Here is a 24742-nt window from a genome sequence, read left to right as displayed (position 1 = left end):
GTATTGTGCTGCTGACTGTTGACCTGCATCTGGTGACTTTGGTCTCGTTTGGGATTGTGAAGTCTGTGTTTGTCCTTTTTGTGCCCCTCCTGCCTCCCTGCTGGAGTAACTGCTGGAGGTGGGCAGTGGTCACTGTGGTTGGACATGGAGAACCCCCCCGCTGTGGCTGCAGTTGGTTTTCCTCCCCGTCTGTATTCAAACGACGCTTGGTGAGCAGGCCACGGGAGATGTCTCCTTCTCGCAGAGCTGGCCAGCCGAGCCAGATGTCCAGGCCAGAGCAGGCTGTGGGCTGATGTCCTGTCTCTGCAGAACACCCCCCAGGTGTGGCTGTGTCACTGCTTTTCCATGAGGGAAGGCGAGTATCACAGCTCAAGTGATGCCGACCTGTGCGGGGCAGTGTCCGGTGTGGAAGCCGTGTCCCGTTTGTTAGGTGGGGTGGAACATGGCTCCTGCTGATTTCTGAGCAAGCATCAGGTTTGCCTCCAGTGCGGGGCCATGAGTTGTCACGTGCTCAGTCTGGTAGCCCCAGGCAGGAGATGCCTTAAGGGTCCTGCCTCGAGAAACTGCGTTAGAGTGCTTTGCGTCATGCTGTTGTTCCCAGTTTCATCCTTCCCTCCTTTTACTGCAGCTTCTCCTCGATGACAATACCCTGCTTTTATATACTGAAAACTGTGGGAGTGTTCCCAGAGTCAACAGGGCATTGAATTTTGAGAATAAATGGTCTATCTGGATGGACACTTGTAAGTGAGAACTAATTGGTGCAGGTTTGGGGGCAGGCGAGAGAGCTCCTCACAGCTAGAGAGAGAGAAACTTCTGGGGTTCAGCATCGCCAAGAGTGGCCATTTCCAAGGAAGCAATCTCTGCGATCAGCGTAAAAGGGAGCTTAAGTGACAATTAATTCCTGGCGTAACTTCTCAGTTAGCTGTACTTCAGATTGAAAAGAGCTAAACTCCAAGCCCGGTTTTATCGTAACAGGCTATTCACATCAGGAATCACGGGACAGTTGGTGCATAAATTCATATTTGTGTTATTTTCCTAGGCTTTCCTCACACCTTGTCATGTCGCCTCACCAACAACTCCTTGGTGCCCCTCACCTTCAACCTTCGCATTCCTGGGGACGGCTTGGGAGAGCCCAGTGTCAGCAGTCTTGCTCAGATCACAGAAAACACTCGCCTACTCCAGAGAAAGGGAGCCCACCGTCACCTCAGGCCAAGAGAATTCAGCATAAAGCCCCGCAGAGGGACCATCCGCCCCCTGGGATTCCTGGATATCCAGGTATGGGAAGAAGCGGGTGGAGCTGGAGCTCCACTGAGGGATGGGAGGGCTTTAGCACCGCTAGCTCTGAGCGTAAGGCGGGGGGGATATCTGCACTGGTGTTGGGCTTTTGTTAGCTGGGTTACTCTGGGGCTTTTCTGGAGGACCACTGCTTTGTTCCCAGAATGGTCAGCTGAAGATCATGTCCCATATGGTCAAGTGCAGAAGCCATTCATCTGTTTCTGAGAGCTGCTTGGAGCAGTTTCTTTGATTTAAAGTGGGCGAAGGAAGGGTGAGGACAGAAGGTGGCTGTTAAAAAGAGAGATGTCATTGTATAAAGCACTTTGCTTTTCTTCCCGGTCTTATTTGTCCCCTCCTGATGAGCAGAATGAGTTGTATTCACTGCTGTGATCTCCAGTGGGGACGGAAAAATCTCTGGCAGCCATGAACTGACAGCACCTGCTGGGCTGCATTTTGCCCTCAGCTTCCCAGTGTAAAGCTGAATCTGTTGAATTCAACAGATTGCCTCTGCATTTATGCTGTTGTAGTTGAGATTAAAAATTAGTCCTTTAATTTTAATACAGTGGGGAGTAGAGCATTAATCTAATCGTGGTTACATGTGCCCTGGTAAGCGCAAGGTGTATTTAACAACGCAGATATGTCAGAAGACTTTTGTTACTCCCAGCAACTGTGCTCTGTCTGTGGACCAGCAGAAGAGTTAGGGCAAAATCCTCCCTTTCCTGCCCGTGGAACGAGAACCAGAGGACAGCACAGGTGGACGGTGGCTTTTGGGAGTGATGAAGTGTTCGATGCTCTTCTCTTCCACCAGGTCACCCTGTGCTCCAACACTCTGCAGAGCTACGAGCTGGCTCTGGTGGTGGACGTGTGCGGTGTTGGCAGGGCGGTGTCGGCGCTGCTCCTCACAGCCAGGTATCGGCGCTTTCCTTGCAGCTCGTCGTCTCTCCTCGTGCATCCAGCACCACGCTGCCTTGCACGTGGTTTGCTGGCTCCATCTCCCAGTGACAAGTGTTGCTTAATGACGTAGTTCTGCCCAGCTAGATGTGAGATGGGCAGTGTTCTGAAAGCAGCACCTGCGCTCCACGGACAGGCGTGGCCCTGAGCCTTTTTCTAAAGGGAACAGTCATTCTATTCATTATTGGCCTGGGTTTTGGTGCTTGAGGTGTAACAAATTTCCAAAGGGCCATCTTTCCTCCTTCCTGCAAGTGGCGGACTTGTGCTGGGTTGCAGCCAAAACACAACATCCATTTGGGCCGCAGCGAGCAGCCTGCTGAGAGCTGGTGTCTGGGTCACTTAACGAAGGCGCATGGGAAGGGGAAAGGGGCTTATGGCAGGACTGGTGAGGGGAAGCTCAAAGCAAGATCTTATGAAGGGGAAAATAGTCCTTGATGTGGAAGGTGAGCTCAGGTTTCTCTGCTTCCCTCTGGTTCTTTTGAGCATTAATGTTCTCAGACTTAAGCCAAAAGTTGTTCTTGCTGCCGCCAGATTCAGCCCTGTTGTGCTGCGGTGGGTGTCGGTTTAATTCCAAGAGGGATGAGTTCACTGTGCTGTTCCCTCTCCCAGGCAGAGTCATCCAGTCAGTGCCTGGGCTGCAGTTTTGTAAAACAAGTGCAAATGGGGACAGAGAGTGCACGGCGCCGTGGGGTGCAGGAGCTGGGAGAGGGTGATCCCCCACTGCCTGAGGCAGGGGGTGGGTTGTGCCCTCCATCGCGGGGCAAAGGGCTGAGTTCTCAGGCAGGGCAACAGCGGTGTGGGAGAGGAGGCAGTCGTTCTCACTGAGACACTGGGGTCTTGTGCCCTTTGAGCCTTGGTGAGCACTCGGGGGGAAGGCTGCCCCAGAGCTCACGCCTTGCCGGGACTGTTGGGAGGGTCCTTGCAAGCCTCCTGGGACAAAGAGCGGGCAGAGCTGATCAGGGAGCTCTGGCACAGGGCACCGTGCGCTGCCCGGGCACCTGGCAGCCTCTGCGAGGCCGAGTGCCGGGGTTTGCCCCAGCTTTACAGGCGGTGGTGGAGTCAGAAGCAGTTAAAGGCCATTTATCGCTGTAGGGGTATTAAGTGTCTATTTGACAAATGTGCTATGCTCTGTTTCATGCTACTTGGGGAGTAAACGAACTCCACATTCTCTCGTATCTCTAATTCCCTTTTGGTCCTCTCTTTGCCTAGATGCGTGGTTCCTGCGCTGCGAGTGCTCAACCCTGTCATGATGTTCGGACGGTGCTCTCTAAAATACCCTTACCAGCAGATGCTGACCCTTGTGAATGACGGCGATCTCCCAGGCTGCTACAGGGTTCTTCCTCAGGTTTGGCATTGCATCCGCCTCCTGCCCTCAGACGTTACCAAGGGTTTATTAGGGAAAAAAAGGGTTTTGGATAAGGCCTTGCTGGTTTATATTGAAACCTAAAGGTTGCTGAGAAAAGGAAGCTACCTGAATATAAACTTCAGGAAGCACTTAAACAGGAACCTACCTGAATATAAACGTCAGGAAGCAGTTTAAACTTTTTAGGAAGCAGTTTATATTCTAGTCTTTGGGGTGCTTTCATGCAGGAGAACTTAGAGGGTTGTGAAAAGCTTCTGCAAGGAGGCTGCCAGCACAGGAGTGGGTGTTTGTGGGTGCAGCAGGTTTTGGACCCTCTGAGGATGCTAAGCCCATACAAGTCTTGTATCTTGCTTTGTACTTTTCTGCTTTCTCCTAGGGGTTTTTGAAAATGTGTGTGAATTGCCATTGTGGTAGATGTTGAGGAGTTCAAAGTTTCCCCCAAGGTCACTCCTGTGTGTTGCGTTTGACTCTGTCCCTTACAGAAGCACAAGGAGGACGCTTCTGTGTGGTACTCCAGCCCCGTGCCGTGGGGGATTGTCCAGCCTCGCAGCTCCCTGGAGGTCCCGTTGACGCTGGAGGCCCAGGTGACGGGAGAGCAGGACACTGTTGCTCATGTTGCAGTGTTTGGGAGTGACGGATCCCCTCTGGTGAGTTCTGGGGGACGTGGGCCTTGGTGCGACTCCTCTTGGTGGGGTGTGAAGCCTCAGGCAGGGTTGCTAACTCCGGGGATCCTTCCCGGGAAAACAAGAACTTGTAATATATGCTGGTGCGGACAAGGAAAGAAGGGGTTTGTGGCATACGCAACAGCTAATGTCTGTGAAACAAAGAGCTTCACAGTCAGAATTATGACGGTTCAGCAGGGATTCTTTATTCGCAGCGCTGGGCAGCGCTGGGGATCGCTCCACCACAAGTGCCGCAGCTACTAGCAAAGCTCTCTGACTAATATACAGAATTCATTTACGTAGTAAATGAGCGTGCATTGTAAAAATAGACTGAGGGTCTTCTCCCCCCTGGTGGTCCACATCGTCTTCCTCACACTGCCCGCTGGCTGAACTTGAGGTTTCCCATGTCCATGCATGGTCATGGAGTGACCTCACCATCCTTCAGCTCCTGTTTGTTCCGAGGGGGTTGGTGTAAACCCGCTCCCAGTCGCTTTTCCTGACACTGGCGTCTTCTCAGGTGCTTGTCTTGCGTTCTTAGGTCCCTGTTATCAGGGATGTACTCAGGGAGTTTACCAGGCTGTCCAAGGCCTGTTTTGTCTCCACTAGGCAAGGGTTTACAGGTTTCAAGATGTTTTACAAGTGGGTGAGATGTCAGAGGGTAGTTAGGAAAAGAGTATACATGAAATAGTATACATTGCAGTACAATACAGGAAAAATAAAAGCTAGTGAAACACAAGTGATGGTTAACGTTAAAACTAAGCATCCTACTTTACTGGTTCCTATCCATTAACAAGGTCAGGAGGTCTTGTAATCTCAAGTAGACTTGCAGCCACTCCCCTTCACCTAGAGAAGAGGAAGGATGGTATCATCCCAGGTGGTAATCTAAGTGTCTGACACAGCATTTAATTACAGCTAGGTCAGACAGGATAAGAAGGCCAGTCTGAAGCCCAGAACAACCCCTGGGTCTCGTACTCTGCTGTGCGATTAGATGAAGAGCTCTGGTGCTTCGTTAGGCCTTTTGTTCAGGAGCACACAGGGGCATCCCTGAATCCTGCTAACGCAAGCGCTGTGTAAGAGGCCGTGCTGAAAGTCAGGCCCATCGCGTCTGAGAAACGCCCGTCATAGCTCTTTGCTGAGGGCCCCAGCCAAAGACTCATGAGTCTCCAGGCCGCTTGCACCTGGAGCACAGAGACACTTTTTTTTCTGCCAAGCTTGGAAATGGATGAGGCAAAGCATTCCTGGACTAAAGCTTCCTGAAGGCTGATGTTCACAGTCAGGCATACACAACAGCAGCAATGACCACAAAATGTAGGCAAGAGAATGTTGTCTGTAGTGTCCTGGCTTCATCTAGCTGAAATCAAGATCAAATACAGTTAATTAAGCTTTAATTTAAAAGGATATCAACTTTTGAAGCAGCTGTTTTAAAATGTCTTCTCATCTCTGAGCATGAAAGAGGATGTCAGAGGGTTCCTGTGAGCCTTAAGCTTTCTGTAACAGAAAGAAAGGCTGACATTTTGGAAGTAGTTACAGGGATTTAAACTTTTAATGAAACAAGTGGAAATGATGCTGCTAAATCTCCTGAATGCCTCCTGAATGTTTTTACTGATGTGAGGAGGTGGTTTAGCAAAGGGATCCACATTCCTTCCCCAGTAGTCTGTGACAGTTCTTCAAGAACAGAACTTTTGGGTCTCAGACTGTCAAAAGGAAAAAATACTGCTTGTATTATTAATAATTAATGCCCATTATCCGTATAATACCAGGAATAGACGTAAGTGCAGATCAGAGCAACTAACTTGTGTGATCTCTACTCTGAAGGGCCTGCTTTGCCTCTGGCTGGTGCTGGCTTTCACAGGCGTAGCTTTGGGACTAAAGCCACTGTCCCAGTGTGCTGTGCAGCAGCAGGAGTCAGGGAGGGTGCTCTGGGGCAAGACTGAGCAGTAGAAGGAGTGGGAGCAGGCACAAGGTAGAGGAAGGAGAGTTACCAGTGCGGAGGATGTGTGAAAAAGCAAGCATGGGAAACAGGGTTTCTTTATCCCCTGATAAAGGGAGCTTGTGTCTTTCAGATGGGATCAGTCCAGGTCCCACACTGGCTCCAGGCCTTTGGTTTCAGTTTTACAACACTGAAAACTTCAAACAGCCGTAATTATCCCCCAGTCTAGGAGTACCCTTAGAGCCGTTTAATCATTTTAAACTTTCTCTCTTCTTTTTTTTGATCTTTCCTACCTGCTTTCTGGAGCAGAAAATCCATCTAGTGAGCACTGGAGAAGGACCAGTTGTCTACGTGCATCCAAGCAAAATAAATTTTGGCAGTATCCAAGTTCTGCAAGATGCCTCCCGAACTCTCCACCTCTCCAATCAGAGTGTCATCCCTGCATCCTTCAGGGCAACGATGGTAAGTGTCTGTGGAGCTATTTTCCAACAAAAATGACTGACGAGCAACCTGTGACTTAATTATTATATGCAACATTTGCATATCACTAGATGATTGAGAAAGCAATGTATTCCATCACAATGCAGCAAGAGGAGCCTGGTCTGGGGGCAGTTTTAGCTGGGGGACCCCTGAGTAAAACAGAAAATTTGCGTAGATGCTTGAGCAGAAATGAGTCTGGATCAGTGTTGCAAGTTCTCCCTTTATTTTGTGGAAGGTATTTAGCTCTAAGACTCATGTGTTTGGAGCTCTGAGACCAAGAGAACGCCGTGGCCCTTTGCTCCTGAAAGGGCATGGGTTTCCACACAGTTTCCCTGTTAGATCTGCATTTGCTTTGTGCCGAACTGCTGGTAATGACAGAGACTAGGGTGTGAGGTCTGGCCTCAAACTGCTCGCAGTGAGGTGAGTTTCACACCTGCTGGGTGTCAAACCAGCTGGGTTGTTGCACAAGAACGTACGTGTAATGGTGGTGTACCTACGGTGGAGTCCGTCGCGTTGCAGAGCACCTCTGGAGACTGGCTGCAGAGAAAGGCTCTTTAATCCTGGAGGCTGCGTAGGGTGAGAAGCTGCACGGCCCAGGGGGGGTGGGTTGCTCCTGGCAGGGGGAGCAGGGCTGATGCAGCCAGCGCGGGCTCGTGCGCTGAGGCCGGGTGGGGTGTGCTCCCCACTGGAGGGGGGATCTGTGAGGGGCTTGAAAGCAGGGTTCGGAGGGGGTTTGTTCTTCTCCGTGCCAGGTGGGTCAGGCTCCTGGGGCTGGTTAGCCCAGGCCTGGCACTGTGGACTGGGTGTTGTGGATGGAGCATCAGGCAGTGTGTGAGAGTACAGGCTCAGCCTCCTGGGCCGAGGACGGGGCTGAATTTCCCTCACGCGGCTTTTCCAGCTGTTTGGGGGATAAAGGTAACCTCAAAGTGGGGGATTCCCAGGGCAGCTTGCTTTGATTCCACAATGAAAACCTGCTTTCCATCTCTGCAGAGAGCAAGCCACCTGGGGTGGGTGGTGCTGGTGTGTGAAGGACGGGGTTTGCGTGCTCATAGCAGGCCCTGACCCGCAGAGCTGCTCCGGCACTGCTGTCCGGCCTCACGCCTGCCCTCCCTCCCCGGGCAGCCTGTGTGTCCCGGGGGGCTCGCAGGGTGTCTCTGCCTCTGCATTGCCTCAGGGCCCTAAGGCGTGGGGCTGGGCAATGAGTCCTATCCTGCTTCGCTGCCATCTCTGCAAATATTGTGGCTAATCGATAAATAGAACAATAATAGCAGGGGGGTCAGGGATGGTTTCTTGCCCTGCAGTAAGGGTGGGCTCTGCTGCTCCGTAGTCCCCCCTGCTGACCCCACAGGCTTGACTTACCCCACGGTGAGCATCTCGGCTTCTCAGGACAGCTGCTGCTATCACGGAGGTGTTCAAGGGAGCAGGTCCTGAGAACCTGCTCGATCAGTCGTTTCAGCAAGGGCTCTTCAGACTCTTCATCCCCCCGATGCTGAGCTCCAGGGGAGCAGCACTGCGGCAGGCGAGGTGTGCTCCAGCTGCTCCCTGCCCCCAGCAGCTGCCTCCTTTGGTGCTGCTTTGCTGCCTCAGTTGAAGTTTTGCCCTTTGCTGCTGCCTTAGGCTGCCTGGCCGTTTATTGAGGGGAAGAAGAGAGGACTGAATAATTTTGGAGATAAGATCTGAGATGCAGTCAGGTGCCAGGGTGAACTGCACACGTACCTCTGAGAGCAGAGGCAGTCCCTTAGCCTTGCTGGTGGGTGACTTGGGCATCCTGCATCCAGTTGTGCCCCTGAGCCCAAGTCTTGTGTTCTCTAAGACAGAAAAGCTGCTGCTTTGATTTCCTGCCTGGAGATTGCTGCAGGACGGTGAGCTGTGATTTCCCTGTCTCCTGTTTGATGGCTGATCTCAAAACCGTGGCTGTTTGCAGTTAGGGCTTAGAGATCACGGTCCCTGATCAAAGGAAGGAGCTGTGATTGAAATTTTCACAGCAGCATTGCATCAGCAATGTTACAGCACGCTGACTGGCAGCTCAACAAACCGAACAAGATTAATAAAGGGACAGCAACAGGGCAAGTATAAGTTTAGTATCTTGTTCGAAACAGGAAAGGAAAATGCTGTAATGCAGATGGCCATGGTGCCACCTTGGTGGTGGTATTAACCATCACCTGCAAATTGCTGTTCCTGTCAAGTCAAGATTTCTTCTTGCTCTATGGGAGAAAAGAGCATTATCTGAGCAAGGCAAGATGCTTTTTTTGTGGGTAACAGTGCTGTGCCCTTCAAATGATATCTGTAATGCTATTTAGAAATGAGTGTTGAATTAACTTTCCAGGATATGGGCAACACTGGCCCTGAATATGGGGTCTCTTCCAAGGTGAGCAGAACTTTTGAAGATAAGATGCTGTCCTGGTTCAGGTGGGATAGGGTTAAGTTTTCCCCAGCAGAGAGGGGGAAGGAATCTCCAGCCAGGTTATTCATACCATGCTGACCTCAGGTCCAGGCGCGGGAGCGTGGGAATTCTTTTTCCTTTGTGGCTTTGGTGGCGGGGAGCACGGGGCTGTCTGTAACCATTGCGGTATTTCTCTGTATATCTTTTGTCTTGTTTACTGTTATTACTGTTTATTGTTGTTATCATAGCTACTGTTGTTGTTCAGATTGTTTATTACACTGCTGTATTAAATTTCTTCTTATCTCAACCCGGGGTTTGTGCCCTACTTGTATCCGAGGGTGGGGGAGTGACAACAGCAACGTGGTCTCCGGTCCCGGCAGGGCCTAAACCATCACAGCCTTTTTGGCGCACCAACGTGGGGCACAAGAGGGTTGAAATAAGAATCAAAAAAGGGACAGACCCTGACCAGAGTGTGCTAGAGCAATCTGTTGGGTGCAATTTTTCTGTTTGTATTTGTACGGTTTGATAAGACAATGTTTTCAATGCTGGCCCACTTGCTTGCGTGGTGGAGCTGGATTATTCCTTATATCCACTGTGTGTTCCCAGTGCTGGTGTTTGTTATCAGTGGAAAATGTGTAAAGGGTCTTATTTTGCTGTACTGGCTCCTGACTGCTTATAATGTGTTTGTATCGCTGGGGGGGGGGGGCGGGCCAGTACCTGTTTGCCGTTTGGGCTTTTGTTAGGGGTCTCACCCCCTCTGTGGGTGAGCCAGGGGAAGAGATCCTCTCGGTTTTTGAGAGTTTCAGTTATCCTTGGAGCCTGCAGGGCAGTGTGATTGCAGCACAATGCTTTCTGAATGCCTGCCAGGTCTTGTTTTGGCCATGCGGCGCTTCTCTAACAATAGCAGTGCCTGGAAACCTGCTCTGTGGTCAGATGATAGTGAGTGGCAAGGGGTGTGGGAAAAGATGGGCGAAGGCCTGAGTCGGTGGGCACCCCCAATGCTTCGGAACTTCACTCCTGAGCAAATGCAGAGCCCTGAGAAGCTGATGGAGTGCTTAGAAAGGGTGTGTTACCAAACTGGCAAAACCCAGGAGACACAAATCGCTGCAATGTGTTGGGGACTTGCCCATGCCTACCGTGTCCTCTTTAATACCACCCACTGCCCTCAGGGGGGAGAAAAGGCTACAGAACCTGAGAGTGAAGTTACTGGTACAGTATCCAGGCCGGGGGAACAGGCAGAACCAGTGTCAGTCGCCTCCACCAGCACAGCGACTGGGCCAGAGAGCCAGGCAGTGCCAGTGTCAGTCGCCCCGATACAGAAAACAAAATATACCAGAATGTCAGCTGGCAAAGTGGGGGATGGGGATGAGCCAGGCCCAGCACGGGAACAGATGCACAGGCTTAACTCTTTCCAGAGCTGTCTCACCAGAGCCTCATGGTGCTCCAAAAGCTCACCTTTTAGTTTAGGTTTTAAAGGCCATGTTTTGCTAATACAGCAGTACCAATTTGCTGATTTCCAGCCAGTTTGGTCTTGCCAGAGCTGGAGGGAACCATTCGTTGTAGCCACCTGTGCCTGGAAACACACGGCATCAGTCATGAGCAGGGGTCATGGCCAGGAGCGTCAGTCTTGCCCTGGTGACAGGTTGTACCAAAACCTGAGGAAGGTGGAAGGCTGCGTCCCTCCCAGTGTCGCACAGGCTTAGGCCCAGCAGGCTTAAGTCCAGAGCATGTGGCTCTTAGAAAGGGGAGCAGAGGTGTGGAGGAGACCTTGGAAAAGGTGCCTGAAACCTGGCCACAGGGGGCAGTTTGGTTTTTATCACGTAAGGTATCTTCTATGAGTTCATGCCCTTTCAGAATTGCTGTTTTTAGTAATGGAAGAAATTATTATCCTGCTTGTCTAGGGAAATTAAACTTGTCGTATCATGCTGTACCTGTTGGCTAAATGAATTAAAGAAGGGTAGACTCTTCAAGGCAGTTATGCTCCGAGAAGCAAGAGTGACTCAGGAGGGTGCTTTTCCCAAAGGAAAAGCAGGAGGAGTTTGGTTATCAAACCAGGTGGCCCTGATCTCCCCAGCCCAGCGAGGAAGCGCAGATGGGATCTGGAGGGGTGAGCTCTGGACCAGGGACACAAATGGAGACAAGTTTAGTTAGCTCGCTCAGCAGTCTGCTATTGGCTGAACCAAGCTTGACAAGTTAGGCTCTGTTGTCAGTGGCAGTGAGTGCCACACTACTTTTTTTTTTTAGAGGCTCTGCCTTTTGATTTCATAAAACATCCCCTTGATGGTGCTCTGGGGCAGAGGCTAAACCAAAGTGGTCCCCATCCGTGCTTTCGCCGAGGAGATGCTGGTGCTGAGGTGCCAGGAGGCGGCTGGTGGTTGGTGGGAGCATCCAGCCAGCCTCGTGCCCTGACCTCCACCTCCTGCTGGGGCTCGGGGCCGTCTGGGGCTCTCTTCTGCCACTGGCAGTTTGTGCGGATAAAGAGTAGCTTTGAAATGAAGAACGCAGGGTCCCCCACCTCAGGACTGCTGAAACACCCGGGAGGAGGCTCTGTGCACAACTGATGTGGGACGGGGTTTTATTTCCCCTTCATGTGCAGCCTCCGTGAGGAGCGATGGGTCGGCTGACAAAGGTGTGAATGCTCCCTTGCTAGGGCTGTGGCTTGGTAAAGTACAGCTGCATTTTAATACTGAGTTCTGCTTCCTCTTTCACTTGTGCAAGGCCAGAATGACCAGATCACTTAATTAACTAGCTTTATGCAGCTTCAAGAGAACTGAGTGTGGTGGCTCCTCAGTCGTCCCTTAGGGCATCCATCCCATCCCAGCCATCAATGCCATTCCATCCATCCATCCATCCATCCATCCATCCATCTCTTAGATGCACAGTGGTGTCTTATATCCAAATTCTGGCAGCTCTTATTCGCAGTGGAAATGTGTCCTGGGAGAAGCTAATGATCTCAGCATTGAGCTTCTTGAGTAAGTGATTGATCCCCACCCTTGCCCAGCACTCAGGGACTCTGTGCAAGCTCCTGCAGGGACAGAAATAGCCACTGTTTTTGTCTATCCAGTGCACAGGGCTGCTGGGTTGTGTTCTGGAGCATTCAAGGATAAGCGAGTAGCAGGGACGTTATCAGAAGTTAGATCGTGGTCTTCAAAGTGGGGGGAATTTTTAGCGTGGCTCCAAGAGATTCCTTGTCTCTGGGACGCAGCCTGGATCCACGCAGGCAGAAGCTGACCTGGAAGCCTGAGTGAGTCTGGCCCGGCAGAGCCTTTTGGTCCCGGCAGGTCTCCTGTTCAGTGGTGCACTGTGCTGCCCCGTGCTGCCCCTTGGACCCACACCAAATGCTAACGGAAAGAATGAGGACCCGATGCCATTCCTGCTCCTCTGGAGTGGGCTGTTGGCCCTGGCTCACCCTGGGAAATTCAAAGTCTGGCTCCATCGAGACAGCCTGTCATTATTCCTCAGTCATAGTTTCTTGGGTACAATTTACTGCCTGGCTTGTTGCCAAGCTTTGATAAATGAGCTTTGCCAGATAGCAGACATGCAGGTTCACCTCTGGGGTGGAGCTATCAGGTCTCCTTTTCCAGTGAGCTACCATGAATCAGAGGGCAAAGAAAAGCTAACAGCCACCGGCTTGGTGTGAACGCCTTGGCTGGGTAGCCCTCGGCTGGTGGCAGCGCAGGGGATCCTCTGAGGCTAGTGATGGGCTGCGCACGGGATGCAGGGGCAGCAGAGGAGGGGTGGTGGGATCCTGTGTGAGGCCCCAGAGTTTACCCTGTGCCAGCAACCTTCCTTCATCCCATTCTCATCTTGCTTTTTTAAAGACTTCCTTTTGCAGCTCTAGAGGACAAATTAAATGGAGCAGAGTTGATTGATTTTGCCAGCACTTGGAATAATGTTGATGCCTTTGGCATGCTCCACCTGGGACGCAGGCGTGCAGACCCGACCTGCTCTCCATGCAGGGCACAGCCAGCCTAAGGAGCTATCCTAGCTGGGGCATCCTACACACGCTGCTGGGACGCTGCCTGTCAGCAAGTTTTTGCTTCCCTGGCCGCAGAAAGTCTTACCCTTGCTAGCAGAGGTCGCTTTGGGGGGTTATTTAAAATGCTTCCCAAGACTTCAAAGTGCTGCTTGGTTTTCTGACACTCTTCTCCCTTGGGCTGGCTGGTGTCCTGTTAGAGCTGAGTGCTGCCAGCCTGATGGATGGGAACTCGAGCTAACCTCATCTGGATCGAGCATTTGCTTGGATCGTGTCAGGCCTCCAAGCACACTGTTGCTTTCCATTAAAAAATAAAAAAGGCGGGGGGAAACCTCTTCTCTTACAATACTGCAGGGTTTTGGGTGAGTAGTGCCTGTCACCCCAAACACGGCACTGAAGTGTGGGGTGCAGGCACCACCACCACCGTGATGGACACTTGGAAGCTGTACATCTGCCTCCCTGTGCATTTCCCGCTGGCCAGGGAGCACGGTGTGTGTTTCCTCTCTGCAGGCTTGCTCCCTGGGAACGTGGTTTTAGAGGGGCTGGGGTCCAGCACCTTCACTGCCGCAGCTGTGGAGGGAGGTCCATGAGAAACCAGAGGGAAGAGAGTGCTTGGAAGCTCGGGCCATGCCTACAGGGCACGTGCCTTCCAGTTTGCTTTCTGCTTATTGCTTTAGTGCCCTGCTATGAACAGTTATAGAATTTTCCAAAGCAGAAGGCACTGGGGCACCTCACTGCAGCTGGTGATCAGTGGGAACCGAGTGCTTCAGTTCTTCGGGGGCTGTTGAGAAGCACTGAGTAACTCTTGGGAAAGAAGACGTTGGTGTCAGGGGTTTGATCAGCCGGTTTTGCAGAGTTACTCTTCAGGCTCTCAGCAGTATCCCCCAGCCGTGTGGCTGCTGCAGTGGGATTTGAGCAGTCCTGGCTTCCTCTGGCCTTGAGCCTTTATGCCAGCCCAGCCACCATTGTCAGGAAGCCAGGAGAGGTGAAGTAGCTTCCCTTGGCGTGTGCTCCGAAAGAGAGACTGGAGGAAGAATAACCTCCTCCTGAGGATGAGCATCCCTTGGGTTGGGCAACACTGGGTTAATGAAGTGAGTCTGTTAAAGGAAGGTAAAATACAGGTTGTAGAAGCTCCTGCATAGTTGTTGTTTCCAGCTTGGATTTAAGGAAATGGAGCCTCTCTGGTTTTTATCCTCGTATCTTCAGTCCGTCCTTTTCCTGCACCCCACAAGAGCCCAGGGTCCGTGGTTTCCATGCTAAGTTAGTGTTCGGCTTGTCTTACAGGCTCGTGAGTGCTCGTGCTGGAGGATTGAACCCAGTGAAGGAGTGATTCCTCCTGAGACAGAGGTGTCAGTAGCTGTCGTAGCAAGCTTGGATGACACGGAGAAATTCAAGGACGAGGTGAACCTGTTCATCGAGAACAGCCACACCTACGTGATCCCCGTCCGGGCTGTTGGCACTGGCACCACGATTGTCACTGACAAACCCTTTGCGCCGGAGCTCAACTTGGGACCCCACTTCAGGTAGGGTATCTCTCAGCTTCTGCCGTGGGCTCAGCAAGGGGCAGTTTTGCTTCAGGCTGGTTGTTCTTCAGCGCTCAAGGTCCTGGCTCTGTTTTCCTGAAGCCCCAGGGCTTCCTTTAGAAACCTTCTGTGGCCATTTGAAAGTTGTTAGATACCCTCAAAAGCCACCAAAATGGAAACCAGTTGTTAAATTGTCACTGACTTGTCTTTAGTTATAATACATCTATTTCCTCACTTGAACAAAAAGAGATTTGGAGGAAAACAGCAGGTCCTGGAAGCCTCTGGGTGGAAGATGCTACATTACAAGTATAAACACATTTCCCTTTGCAATCATGTTGATTGTTTTTCCCTTCCCTGTGGAGTATCATCTCGCAACAGCGGAACGCCTTTGTGGTAGCTTGTTAGCAGGTCCTTGACTAAATTAATGGTGCTGTTTTGTATGCCCTCTGCCCAGCGGTCCTGAGGAGCAGCAGAATTCCTTTGCCCCGTGTCATCCCTCATTTGCTCGCCTTCCCCGTCTCCCCTGCCGGGCTGCTCTTCATCAGACGTAGTCGCTCTTCCCTCGTCTCTCCCACCGGCTTTCCTCGGCGTCACCGCCGCAGCGGAGCCTGAGGCGCGGGCAGGCGAGGGTGGCACTGGACCAGCTCTGGAAGGGAGAGGAGGAGAAGTCCACTGAGTTTGGCAGGATAAATGGAAGGTGTTAATTAAAGAGCTTGGCTCAAAGGAGGGGGTTCACTGGTCCTAACGCCTCTATCTGACCAGGCCTGTTCCTGTAAATGGGAGAAAAATAAGCCTTTTCAAAGTGCTGCCTGCTTTGTGTTGGACACCTCTTAGGATGAGAAGAACAGTCTTTTTGAGGTGCCTGTTCCTTTCCCTGGCTGCAGAGTGTCCACAGCGGTCCAATCCCTAAATTTGGGGGTAGAAAAAGCAGGTTGATCCTACTCTTTAGGATAGATTTTGGGGGGTTAGATATGCATGCACAAGCCACCCACATACGCAGGGACATTGCAGGGGGTTGGTGCTTGTCCAGCGTGTCCTGTGCTCTGTGCAGCCACAGACTGGCTACCCAACGGAGTGGGCGATGTCAGTGTGGTTTGTGTCACGGTCCTCTGCCCCCCTTCACGTCTTGCTCTGCAGACTCTGGAGTTGTTGCCTTTGCTGTCGGCTGCAGAGCTGCCCCAGGTGAGCTGAGACGGGACCCAGGTAACATCTCAGATGAGTTGGGCTTTCCCAGAGCCACAAATTCTGCATCCACCCAGAGCTTCTCCAAGCTTTCGTCTGTGCTGTCCACCACAGAAACCATTTCACACTAAGCTTGTACGCATCATGTTTTAACAGTCTGTTTCAGCGGCTGGTTTGTTCTATTCTTGGCTCAGGTCTGTGCATTTAGCTGCCTGGGGCAGGCATGCATTTTGTAAGCCGTGTATTCTGTCCTTTTCAAAAAACCAGTAACTGTTCCAGGAACAATTCACGTCCTGGTCATGCTCAGATTTATAGAGGGTAAAATAATTACTCCAGATGAGCCTGCAGTTAGTGTTTCCTTACATGAAGAAATCAATTTCCCTTGAGTATTCATTTTGGTTTATATCTAGCTCTAGTTACTCATCTCTCATCGTTGCTCCATCCCCTCAGCAGCCAGACCTGGTCTTGCTGCCATGTTTGATTTGGGGAAACTTCTGTTGATCCTGTGTTCTCACAGTGCATTATCTTCCTAAACCACAACACCAGCTGCACTGTTCAGGCAAAGGACGATGTGTTGGGGGTGATGAGGTTGGATGCTCCCTAAGGGGCTGGGGGTGCCAGGGCAGGGGCCCCGCCAGCGAGGCAGGGGGTGCCCAGGTCACCGGAGGGTCTCTAGGCTGGTGATGCTCTGTCTGCAGCAGCTGAGATGATGATCTTCATGCAGCTCTTCCTTGCTGTACGCAAACAGAGCAGCTGCTGGATGCTGATAAACTTAGGGGCAACCAAGGTCTGGCTTTTGCTGAAGCTTTGAGCTAGGTCAGCCTTTTTGGAGGTGCTTTTATTGCTGCGTGTGCAGTCGGGTAACGCCATCAGGGTGCTGAAGCCGGGTGACCACTGGGAGATAGCAGCTCCCATGACTTTTTCCATCTCTTTTCCCTTCCAGCCTGGATCCCTGCTGTTACCGCTTCAAGGTAACAAACAAAGGACGGCGCACCCGTTGGCTCTACTGGTCAACAGCAGGTTCTGGCTCGTTTCGCCGGCGTCATCGTGTCCCTGCTGTCAGCACCACCGAGGGCCAAGGTTCCTCCCAGAGCCCCAGACCTGCCTGCCCTGGGTTTAAGGTTCAGCCACTGAGGGTGGAGCTGATGCCGGGCAAGACTACGGAGATGGTGCTGGAATGCTTCTCCAGCACTCCTCAGGTGAGGTCCCCCCCGAGGGCTGAGCCTTCCCCATCAGGAGCAAGTGCTTTCAAGAAACTGTTCTAACAGCACGAGCTACCATGGCAGCACCAGCTTTCCTTGCTGGCCACTGTCAGTTCCTAAGGCTTTTTCATGTTTCCATGGCTACTGTAAACCCAACCTGCTGATACCAAAACACGGACTGAAGGAGATATTGCTCCTTCGGGGGCAAATGGCAGGTTACAAGGTGTCATGTGCTGAGGCAGAAAGGAAGGGCAGAGAAAATAAGTTACGCTTAGACTAGGAGCACAGGCAGAAAGTAAATAACAAAGTGCAAAGTAATGTATTTGGGGGAAGCAGTGAGTAAAACAAAACACCTGTGAAGGGAGGGAGTGTCTGGGAGTAGCATCATTTTTCCCCCGTAGACAAGCATGGGCAGAGGGCTCGTCTAGCACTGAGTCCTGGAGCAGAAAAATGAACACAGTGTGTCAGCTGTAGCGATCGGGTGATGTTCATCCACGTGGGAAACTGTTTGCAGGGATCGTTACAATTGACAGCTTGACTTTGTCAGTATTTCCATAACGGCTCACCTCAGTCTCTCAGCCAGTCCCAGGGTCCCAAGGGCAGCCAGGTCTCGCAGCACCCTTGGATGGCAGCTCAGGGGGAGATTTCAGCAGGGTCACGGGGTGTTCTCCTCCCTGGACTCTTATTTCCAGGGGAAATCCTACTCTGCAGAGAAACTTCCAGCTAACCCTGGTGTGCATTCCCTCTCTCCAAGACTGCTGGGCACAGATGTTTAGGCAAATGTGGAATAAATCTGCATCAAGCTCCTGCTGATACTTGTGTTTTGAAAGGTGTTTTAAAGGGCTGCCTTGGTAGGTAGCTTGAGGAATACTTGATTACTCAGCTAGTTGACTGCGATGGGACTGTCCCTGTGCAGTTCGGAGCCCAAAGGTTTTGTTGAAGCAGGGAAAAGAAAGGAAATAAAGTGATCAGGGTGCTGGAGAGGCTGTCCTGCCGGGAAAGCTGAAAGAGGATCTGTGAGCTGAGCTGTGGCTACCTGGCTCCTGCAGTCAAAGCCAAGACCCTGGGAGTGGGCTTTCCACCTTCCTCGGGTCTTGAGAACTTAATACTCTTGATGTCGGTCAGAAGCCCAACTCCCTGCATCGCACATGCAGCACAGATGGTTTTGAGTCTGTAGGCTCTGAGGAGGAGTTGTGGTGTTGTAGCAGAGGGAAGAGTGAGAAATGAAGGGAGGATTTTGGGGAACTGAAACCATGAGAAATCAGGAAAAAGTCTTAAGAGCATCCAGCTTAAGCAGAGGGTTTTCATGTAAACTGCAAGACCTCTCTTTCCTGGGGAGGTTTCTTTTAAAACCAGCTCTAGGAGGGCACAGTACCTGCTAGGAATGGGTGGCCCCCTCTTTACCTGAAGGCAGTCTGCCTATGTGGGTTTTTCCCACGGATCCTGTCCTCTAAGCTTCCAAGGGAGGGTTTGCTAGCATTGGCCCTTCTGTCACCTGTTTCCCTTAATATAGTTTCATTTAAAAAATTTTTTTTTTAATAAGTCCCTACAGCTTTCTGTAAGTATTATGCCTGGCAGTGGGACAAATCAAACCAGTAATAATTTGGGGCAGGGACTGTTACAATTGTAGGCAGCACATGACTCACGAGGGCTTTTTGTGGATAGTGGGGTGTGGCATTACGGACGTTTGAGAGCAGAATAAATGGGATGCAGCATAAAAAGAAAAGGGGGCTGTTGAGGAGCCCAGTGGCTGTAACTTGATGGCGGTAACAGGGTCTGTGGTTGGGTGGGCAGCAAATACAGTGCGTTTTGGGGACGCCCTGCTGGGCCCCGCTGGGTGACGGGTGACTCCTCCGTGCAGGTGGTGAAGGAGCGGCTGCTGTGCCACGCCGTCGTGGGGAGCAAGGCAGAGAAGGCTCCGATAATGGAAGTGGATGTCACCTGCGAGTTCATCGCTCCCGTCCTGAAAATGTCCTCCAGGGAAATCACTTTCCGGGTGGAGAAGGTAAGTCTCTGGATTTCATCCTGGCACTGAAGAGCATGGCTGGTGACTGAAAGCCTGGTGGGGCGTGTGCTTGTGTTCGAAGGAGGAAGTTAAATGGCTTCTCCAAGTCCCTGGGGCTTTGACTATTGAGCTGAGCGGGACCAAGATTTTGCCATTAACACTGAGATCAATATTTCGCCCCTCTGGGATCGGGAGCAGTCCCACCAGCTGTATTCTGCCTTTTTGATGTGGAGACAGAGTTGAGCTGCTGAGCCAAGGGCACAGGGCGAGATGTGTGGGACCCACGAGAACAGCGTGGGCTTTGCACAGCCACCTCGTGTGCTGGGGCTGAGGTGGGCGAGCAGAGTGCTGCAGCTGAGCGATGCTAAACCCCCTCCTCACCCTTCCTGAGGGGCTTCGTAAAGTAAGCGAGGGTGTTTTCAGAGATGGGACTGGTTTTTAACTTCACCCAAGTAAAACAGAGAGAACAGCTGCTCTGCCGAGGGGGATCATGGCTACTTCTAGAGAGACACCAGTTCCTGTACTCGGGGTGAAGGGAGGCTTCTGGGGATCCTCCGAGGCACGGTGATGTCTGAACACCGATCCTGTAAGGAAGCTGAGAAGAACTGAGATTCCTGTCAGCTCTTCAGGCTGATGAGAAAAACCTGTCATTTTGTCTGTTTGCCTTCTCTGCTCTTGGCATGGATGGTAGCCCTTTGCAATTCCCCAAGCTTCACCTTCTTCAAAGGACCCGCAGACATCCTTCAGCTGCAGTGATGATAACGCCAGCGCAAAGCAGGTGCCCCTTAGCCTCTGGATCCTGACTCCTGCATCACCTTCCCTCTCCCTTGAGGTGTCTGAAAAAGAGAAGATACTTCATTATTTAGTTTCTGTGTTTTCAGGCCTCTCCTCTGGTTCCCAGGCTTCCAGAGAAGCACAAAATCCTGTGAGCAGGCAGTTCAGGTTTAATTAGAAGCTTTTCAGCTATCCCTGATGTCTGCCTGTGGTCTGCTTGATGCCATGTGCTCGGATTTATTGAGTGTTATGACACTGCAGCTGTTTGATATCAATACATCCAGAACAAGTTGCCCAAACACTGTCTAGTTTATATAAACCATGCAGGAAGCCCAGAGCAATGCATAAACAGGAAGAAATAGCTTAGGCAGAGCCGAGCTTTGAGGCTACAGACAGCTTGTCACTGGAGCAGGGGCAGCAGGACACCCGTTGCAGCCCGACTGTTGAGGTTTCTCCTGGCTGTATGTGCCTGTAGATGCTCAAAGCCAACCTTAGGCTGCTGCAGGCTCTCTGCTATGGGCCAAATCCTGCTCGCTTTTCTCCTCTGACCAGCATCACTGCTCTTATGAGGCTACTAGAGCTGACAAGGTTGTAAGAAATGACTATGTGAGTGAAAATCATCTTGTGCCATTCTTCTCGAGAGGATAGAAAATGGAGACAAGTGCTCTGGGTTCACTTTCTGCTATTGGTCTTGTTCATGCAGCTGCCTCCTCTCAGGGTCCTATTCCCTCCTCTGTGTGCCAGAGTGTTTCCCTGTCCCCGGGGGATGCTGTGGTTTCTAAACATGGAAGGATCTGATATACTTAGAGAAAAACCACCTAGAAGGATAGAAACTAACAAAAATAGTAAATAGAGGTGTATGCACTTCTGGGGTTGAAAAACTTGAAATGCATCAGAAAGGGAAGGACTTCCGTGGCTACTTCATGTTGTTTTTTCCCCTTGTGTCCTGTTTCTGTAGCAACCTGGTGATGTCCTAACTCTGCAGCACCAGCCTCTGTCTTTAAGAAACGCCTCGGCCCTGCCACTCAGCGTCGTCCTGGCCTTAGAGCAGCCCTTCTTAATCTGTGACGCGGAGCGGCAGCCCCTCTCTGCAGACGCTCAGGTGAGCAGCCGTGGGCCCTCCCGCTGTGGGGTTTGAAGAGGGGGGTGTGGTGGTACGTTTCTGTTGGGAGGTCCTCTAGCAGAGAAGTTTATTCTTTAGACTCAGCAGTAGACTGGCCTGAACTAAGTCAGATTTGAAGCAAGCTGCTGAAGGAAACGAAATATCATCTGAACTGGGGAGATACATCCTGGCTCTAAGACGTGAGGAGAGGGGAGCAGGCAGCTAGGCCTGGGCAAGCCGTGTATAACGGTGTCTCTTGGAAGTCACTGAGCTCTCCAGCAGCCATTCTCAGACACCCTCCAGAGCAGCTGGCTTTCCTCAGGGGCAGCCCTGCCTCCAGGAAGGCTGAGGAGGCTCCTCCAGCCGCTGCCTGGCCTCTGCCCTGTTGTTGGAGGAAGGGGCTGGACATGGGCTCTGCTAAACGTTGTAGGCACGGCCACCACTTCTGTGCTGTGCCAGTGACTAGCCCCTGCAAGGGCGAGGCTGCAGTGCCATGCTGCTTGTGCTGGGAGGGCAAAGCAGTTCCTCTAGAGCTGGGGCAAAAGGCCCTGGTGTGCCAAATGCTGATTTAGTTGTGTATTTAGCACATCGCTCCTGGGGGTCCCGAATTCAGCAGCAGAATATTTATTTTCCTCGTGTATTGATGCAGAGCACAGTGAGATGAGCCTGAGATAGTCTCAGACAGAGCGTGGTGGGGCTTGCAGTCAGGCACACACTGTGAAGAAAACACAGGATGAACTGAGAAGCCTATGCTGGGGTCAGACGTTGAACATTTCCACGTTTCGTGCTGCCAGACCTTGGGACTTCATCACACTGGTGATTAATACTCTCCATTTCCTTGCAGCCCATGAAGCTGGAGATAGGGGAGGAACTTCTTCTCTCCATCAGATTTAACCCTGCTTATAAAGAGGATTTGTGTAGCCGGGTAGTGGAGAAGGTTCTAAAGATACAGTTTCTGGAGCATCCTCATGAGGAGCAGGTCACCATTCGGGGAGAAGTCTACTTCCCAAATCTCCGTATCCAGCCCACGGCCCTGGACTTCGGCTGCATCTTGAATGACACCAAAGATGTGCGTTACATCGAGCTGACCAACTGCAGCCCGCTTCTTGTCCAGTACCACTGGTCCTTCCTGATGGACAGCTGCGTGAGCCAGATGAGGTATGTGCCCCTTTGCTCTCTCCTTGAAGCTCTTCTCCTTCCTCGTGTCCTGTTTGTGCTTTGCAAAGACCAAGGCTGTTTGCCTGTGATCTGACAAATTGCTTTCAACTTTCCCTGGGGGAGTAACACCTCCCAGCCGTGGTCGGGCTTAGGTGCTCAGGGAATAAGTGATCACCAGTTTGACGCTGGGAAGGAAACAACGTTCTCCAGCCAAGCTGGGGCTGTGAGATGCTACCAACACTTCCTGCATTGTCCATAACCTAGAGTCCTGCTTTATTTCTGGAGCTACAAACCCATACCTAGGCACTGGGACAAGCAGATATATGATTTTTCTTCCCTGCCAACCCTATGTGTTGTCATTTTACACTAAGAACCTACAAGTCTCTTGCTGCTGCTTTACTGTAGCCCCCATACTGGTTCCCCTGGGAAGGAAGGCTGGGGTTGGAAAGCTGCTTTCTCAGACCTTTGTGGCCTGAGGCGAACACCACACTGGTGCAGTGAGTTTTCATCTGTTGAACTGCACATCACATCCCCCAAACAGCCATTTAGTGTCTTACAGGGAAAGGGCAGGTTCTGCTGCAGCTGTGGGTGCAGCTGTAGGCGTTGGTGGGAGCACTTGTCTGAACGTCCTGGGAAGCAGGGCCAGCCAGCGCTGGGCTGTGGTTTACAAGCTCCCTTCCCCGGAGCACCGATCGCTGCTGCTTCGGCGCTCCTCAGGGATCAACGGGCTGTTCAGCCGTGTCTCTGCCGGAGTTGCTCAGCGGGTCTTTCCACGCTGCCCCGCGTGTGTGGGGTGTCCCGTGCCGGGCTCCGTGGGTGCCCCGCACGGCGCTGGGCTCTGTCGGGGTTAGGGCGCAGCAGGCTCCGGGCTCTATCCCTGCTCCTGCCTTACGTGCTTGGAGAAAGCCTCGGGCGTTGCTGCTTGCTTGTGCTGACCTGCAGCTGCGGGTGGTGTCAGGGGAAATATTCCGGGTTAGCACCTGGTGGAGCTGCAGAAGTTCTCGCCTTGGCCCTCTGGGTGGGGGAGGCCCAGTCTGCAGCTGTGGGTGCTTTCAGGAGGGCACTGGCGGCTCTGCACTGGCTTGTTGCTCTCCGGATCTGCCCCTTTGTGTCTCAGGCTCACCTTTTTGCACAGTCTGTGTGTCTCTTCCTTTCCTGCTGTGATTTTTACCTCCCTACAAGGTTTTCACCCGTGTCCTCTTCCATTTCTCCTTGCAACCAGTTGCCAGCTGCCTGTGCCGCCGCTACAGCAGCGTCATCCCTAGGCAGCCCCGTATGCTGACCTGCTCCATCCTGGTTTGGGAGCTGCTGGCTCAGACCCGTTACTGAATTCACACCCGCAGTGCCCAGCCGGGGGCCGCATCCTGCCGAGGAGCTGCTCGTGCAGGCTTCCCTCCCTCCCACTGCAGGTCCACAATCAAAGTCATGTTATTTTCCAGGTTCAGCCCTCCGGTACCGAAATTTTTCACCAAACCCCAACCACCAAAAAAGGAGGGAGCCTGGTCAGAGCGCTCGGTGTCTGCAGGGAGCAGCTGCAGGGATGGAGGTGTGGAGGAGCCAGCTGAAGCCCTGGGAGCCGCAGGGGATCCTGCCCAAGAGCCAGCAGGTGCAGATGACTCCCTGGAAGCAAAGGTAGATTTTCTTGTACACCTACCGCTTGCGTTGCCTCCCCCATCTTGCCACTGAAAAGCCGTACTTGTGCCAGTCCCCCTTTTTGCTGCCCTGCTGTCATGTGCCCTGAGGGTGGGCTGGGCAGCAGGGCCAGCGGCTGGACATGGGGCTTCTGGGGAGGGAGAAATCGGGTAGTTTTGCTTGGAGAAGCCCACTGAGATCCTACAGACCTATGCTGAGTTTGGGGGTTTTTAGCTCGTTTTTACACTGTAAAATGAGCCTTTTATCTGCATCATGATGTGAAGGCTTCCAGTTTCCTTCCTGTATCAAGCTGTGCCAAGTACTGTGATCTCCAGGTACCACCTTCTCACCCCCAGCTGGAGCTGCATGTTTTTATGTCTCTGCCTTCACCCGAGACCTGCAGTATCGCAGGGATGGCCACAGAGCCATCTTTGATAAAATGAGACTTTTCAAGGTCATTGTCTCTTCCTCCTGGCATGAAAAATGGCCTTTGGTCTGCTGACCTTCCTGGTGAACCTCGGTGCTTTGGAGCTTGATGTCCGTGCTAGTGGGAACTGGCGCCTTGTTCTGCATCGTGTGGGACAGAGGCTGCTCCTGGGGCAATAAAAGAGGATGCAAGAAAGCATGGGAAGTTCTGAAAGCACTGGCGTTGACATTAAGGTCAAGGAGAGGGGTTGCACCTGCTCACATCCAAACTTCGGTCATTTTAACATTATAAGGGCACATTTTTTCTGGATCAGGAGAAATGATACCCCGTAGACGTAAAGAATGGCGTGGCTGAATGTTTTTGGATAGAAGCGTGGAATCTTCTTTATTTCCTGCTTTGTTGCCATGTATGCAGAAACAAACCAGAGAAAATCCAGTAGATGTGGCTAAGTAGGATCCAAAAGGCTTCAAAGGATACGCCTGGATTGCAGCTTCCCCTTCTGCTTGTGTGACTGTGTCAAGGCAATACCCACATAACCTCCCTGGGGAGGCGGGAGACCATAGGCCTAGGAAAGGTGCGGGTTAGAATCTTTGGAATAGGCACTTGGCAAAGCTTTGCTAGGCTTGAAAATGTGGAGATGAGAGAAAGAGCATTGAATCTTCTGATTCTGAGCTTCATCTACCGGGGAGATGTAGCCTCTGATTAGGTGTAAAGATG

General features: G+C 51.9%; 1 protein-coding gene across 1 annotated transcript in view; it reads left to right on the top strand.

The window, feature by feature from the left end:
• Positions 1-24742, top strand: part of LOC141954990 (hydrocephalus-inducing protein homolog) — a 96945-nt gene that overhangs the window by 51957 nt on the left and 20246 nt on the right. The window contains 11 exon segments of the mRNA XM_074895067.1: positions 1040-1275; positions 2084-2184; positions 3436-3571; positions 4072-4236; positions 6491-6643; positions 14305-14543; positions 16669-16924; positions 18789-18932; positions 20665-20808; positions 21653-21966; positions 23406-23598. Coding sequence (XP_074751168.1) covers positions 1040-1275; positions 2084-2184; positions 3436-3571; positions 4072-4236; positions 6491-6643; positions 14305-14543; positions 16669-16924; positions 18789-18932; positions 20665-20808; positions 21653-21966; positions 23406-23598 — 2081 coding nt within the window.

This window comes from Athene noctua, unplaced genomic scaffold (genome assembly GCF_965140245.1).
Source record: "Athene noctua unplaced genomic scaffold, bAthNoc1.hap1.1 HAP1_HAP1_scaffold_50, whole genome shotgun sequence".
In the NCBI taxonomy this organism is placed as follows: Eukaryota; Metazoa; Chordata; class Aves; order Strigiformes; family Strigidae; genus Athene; species Athene noctua.
This window is presented reverse-complemented; position numbering and strand designations above follow the sequence as displayed.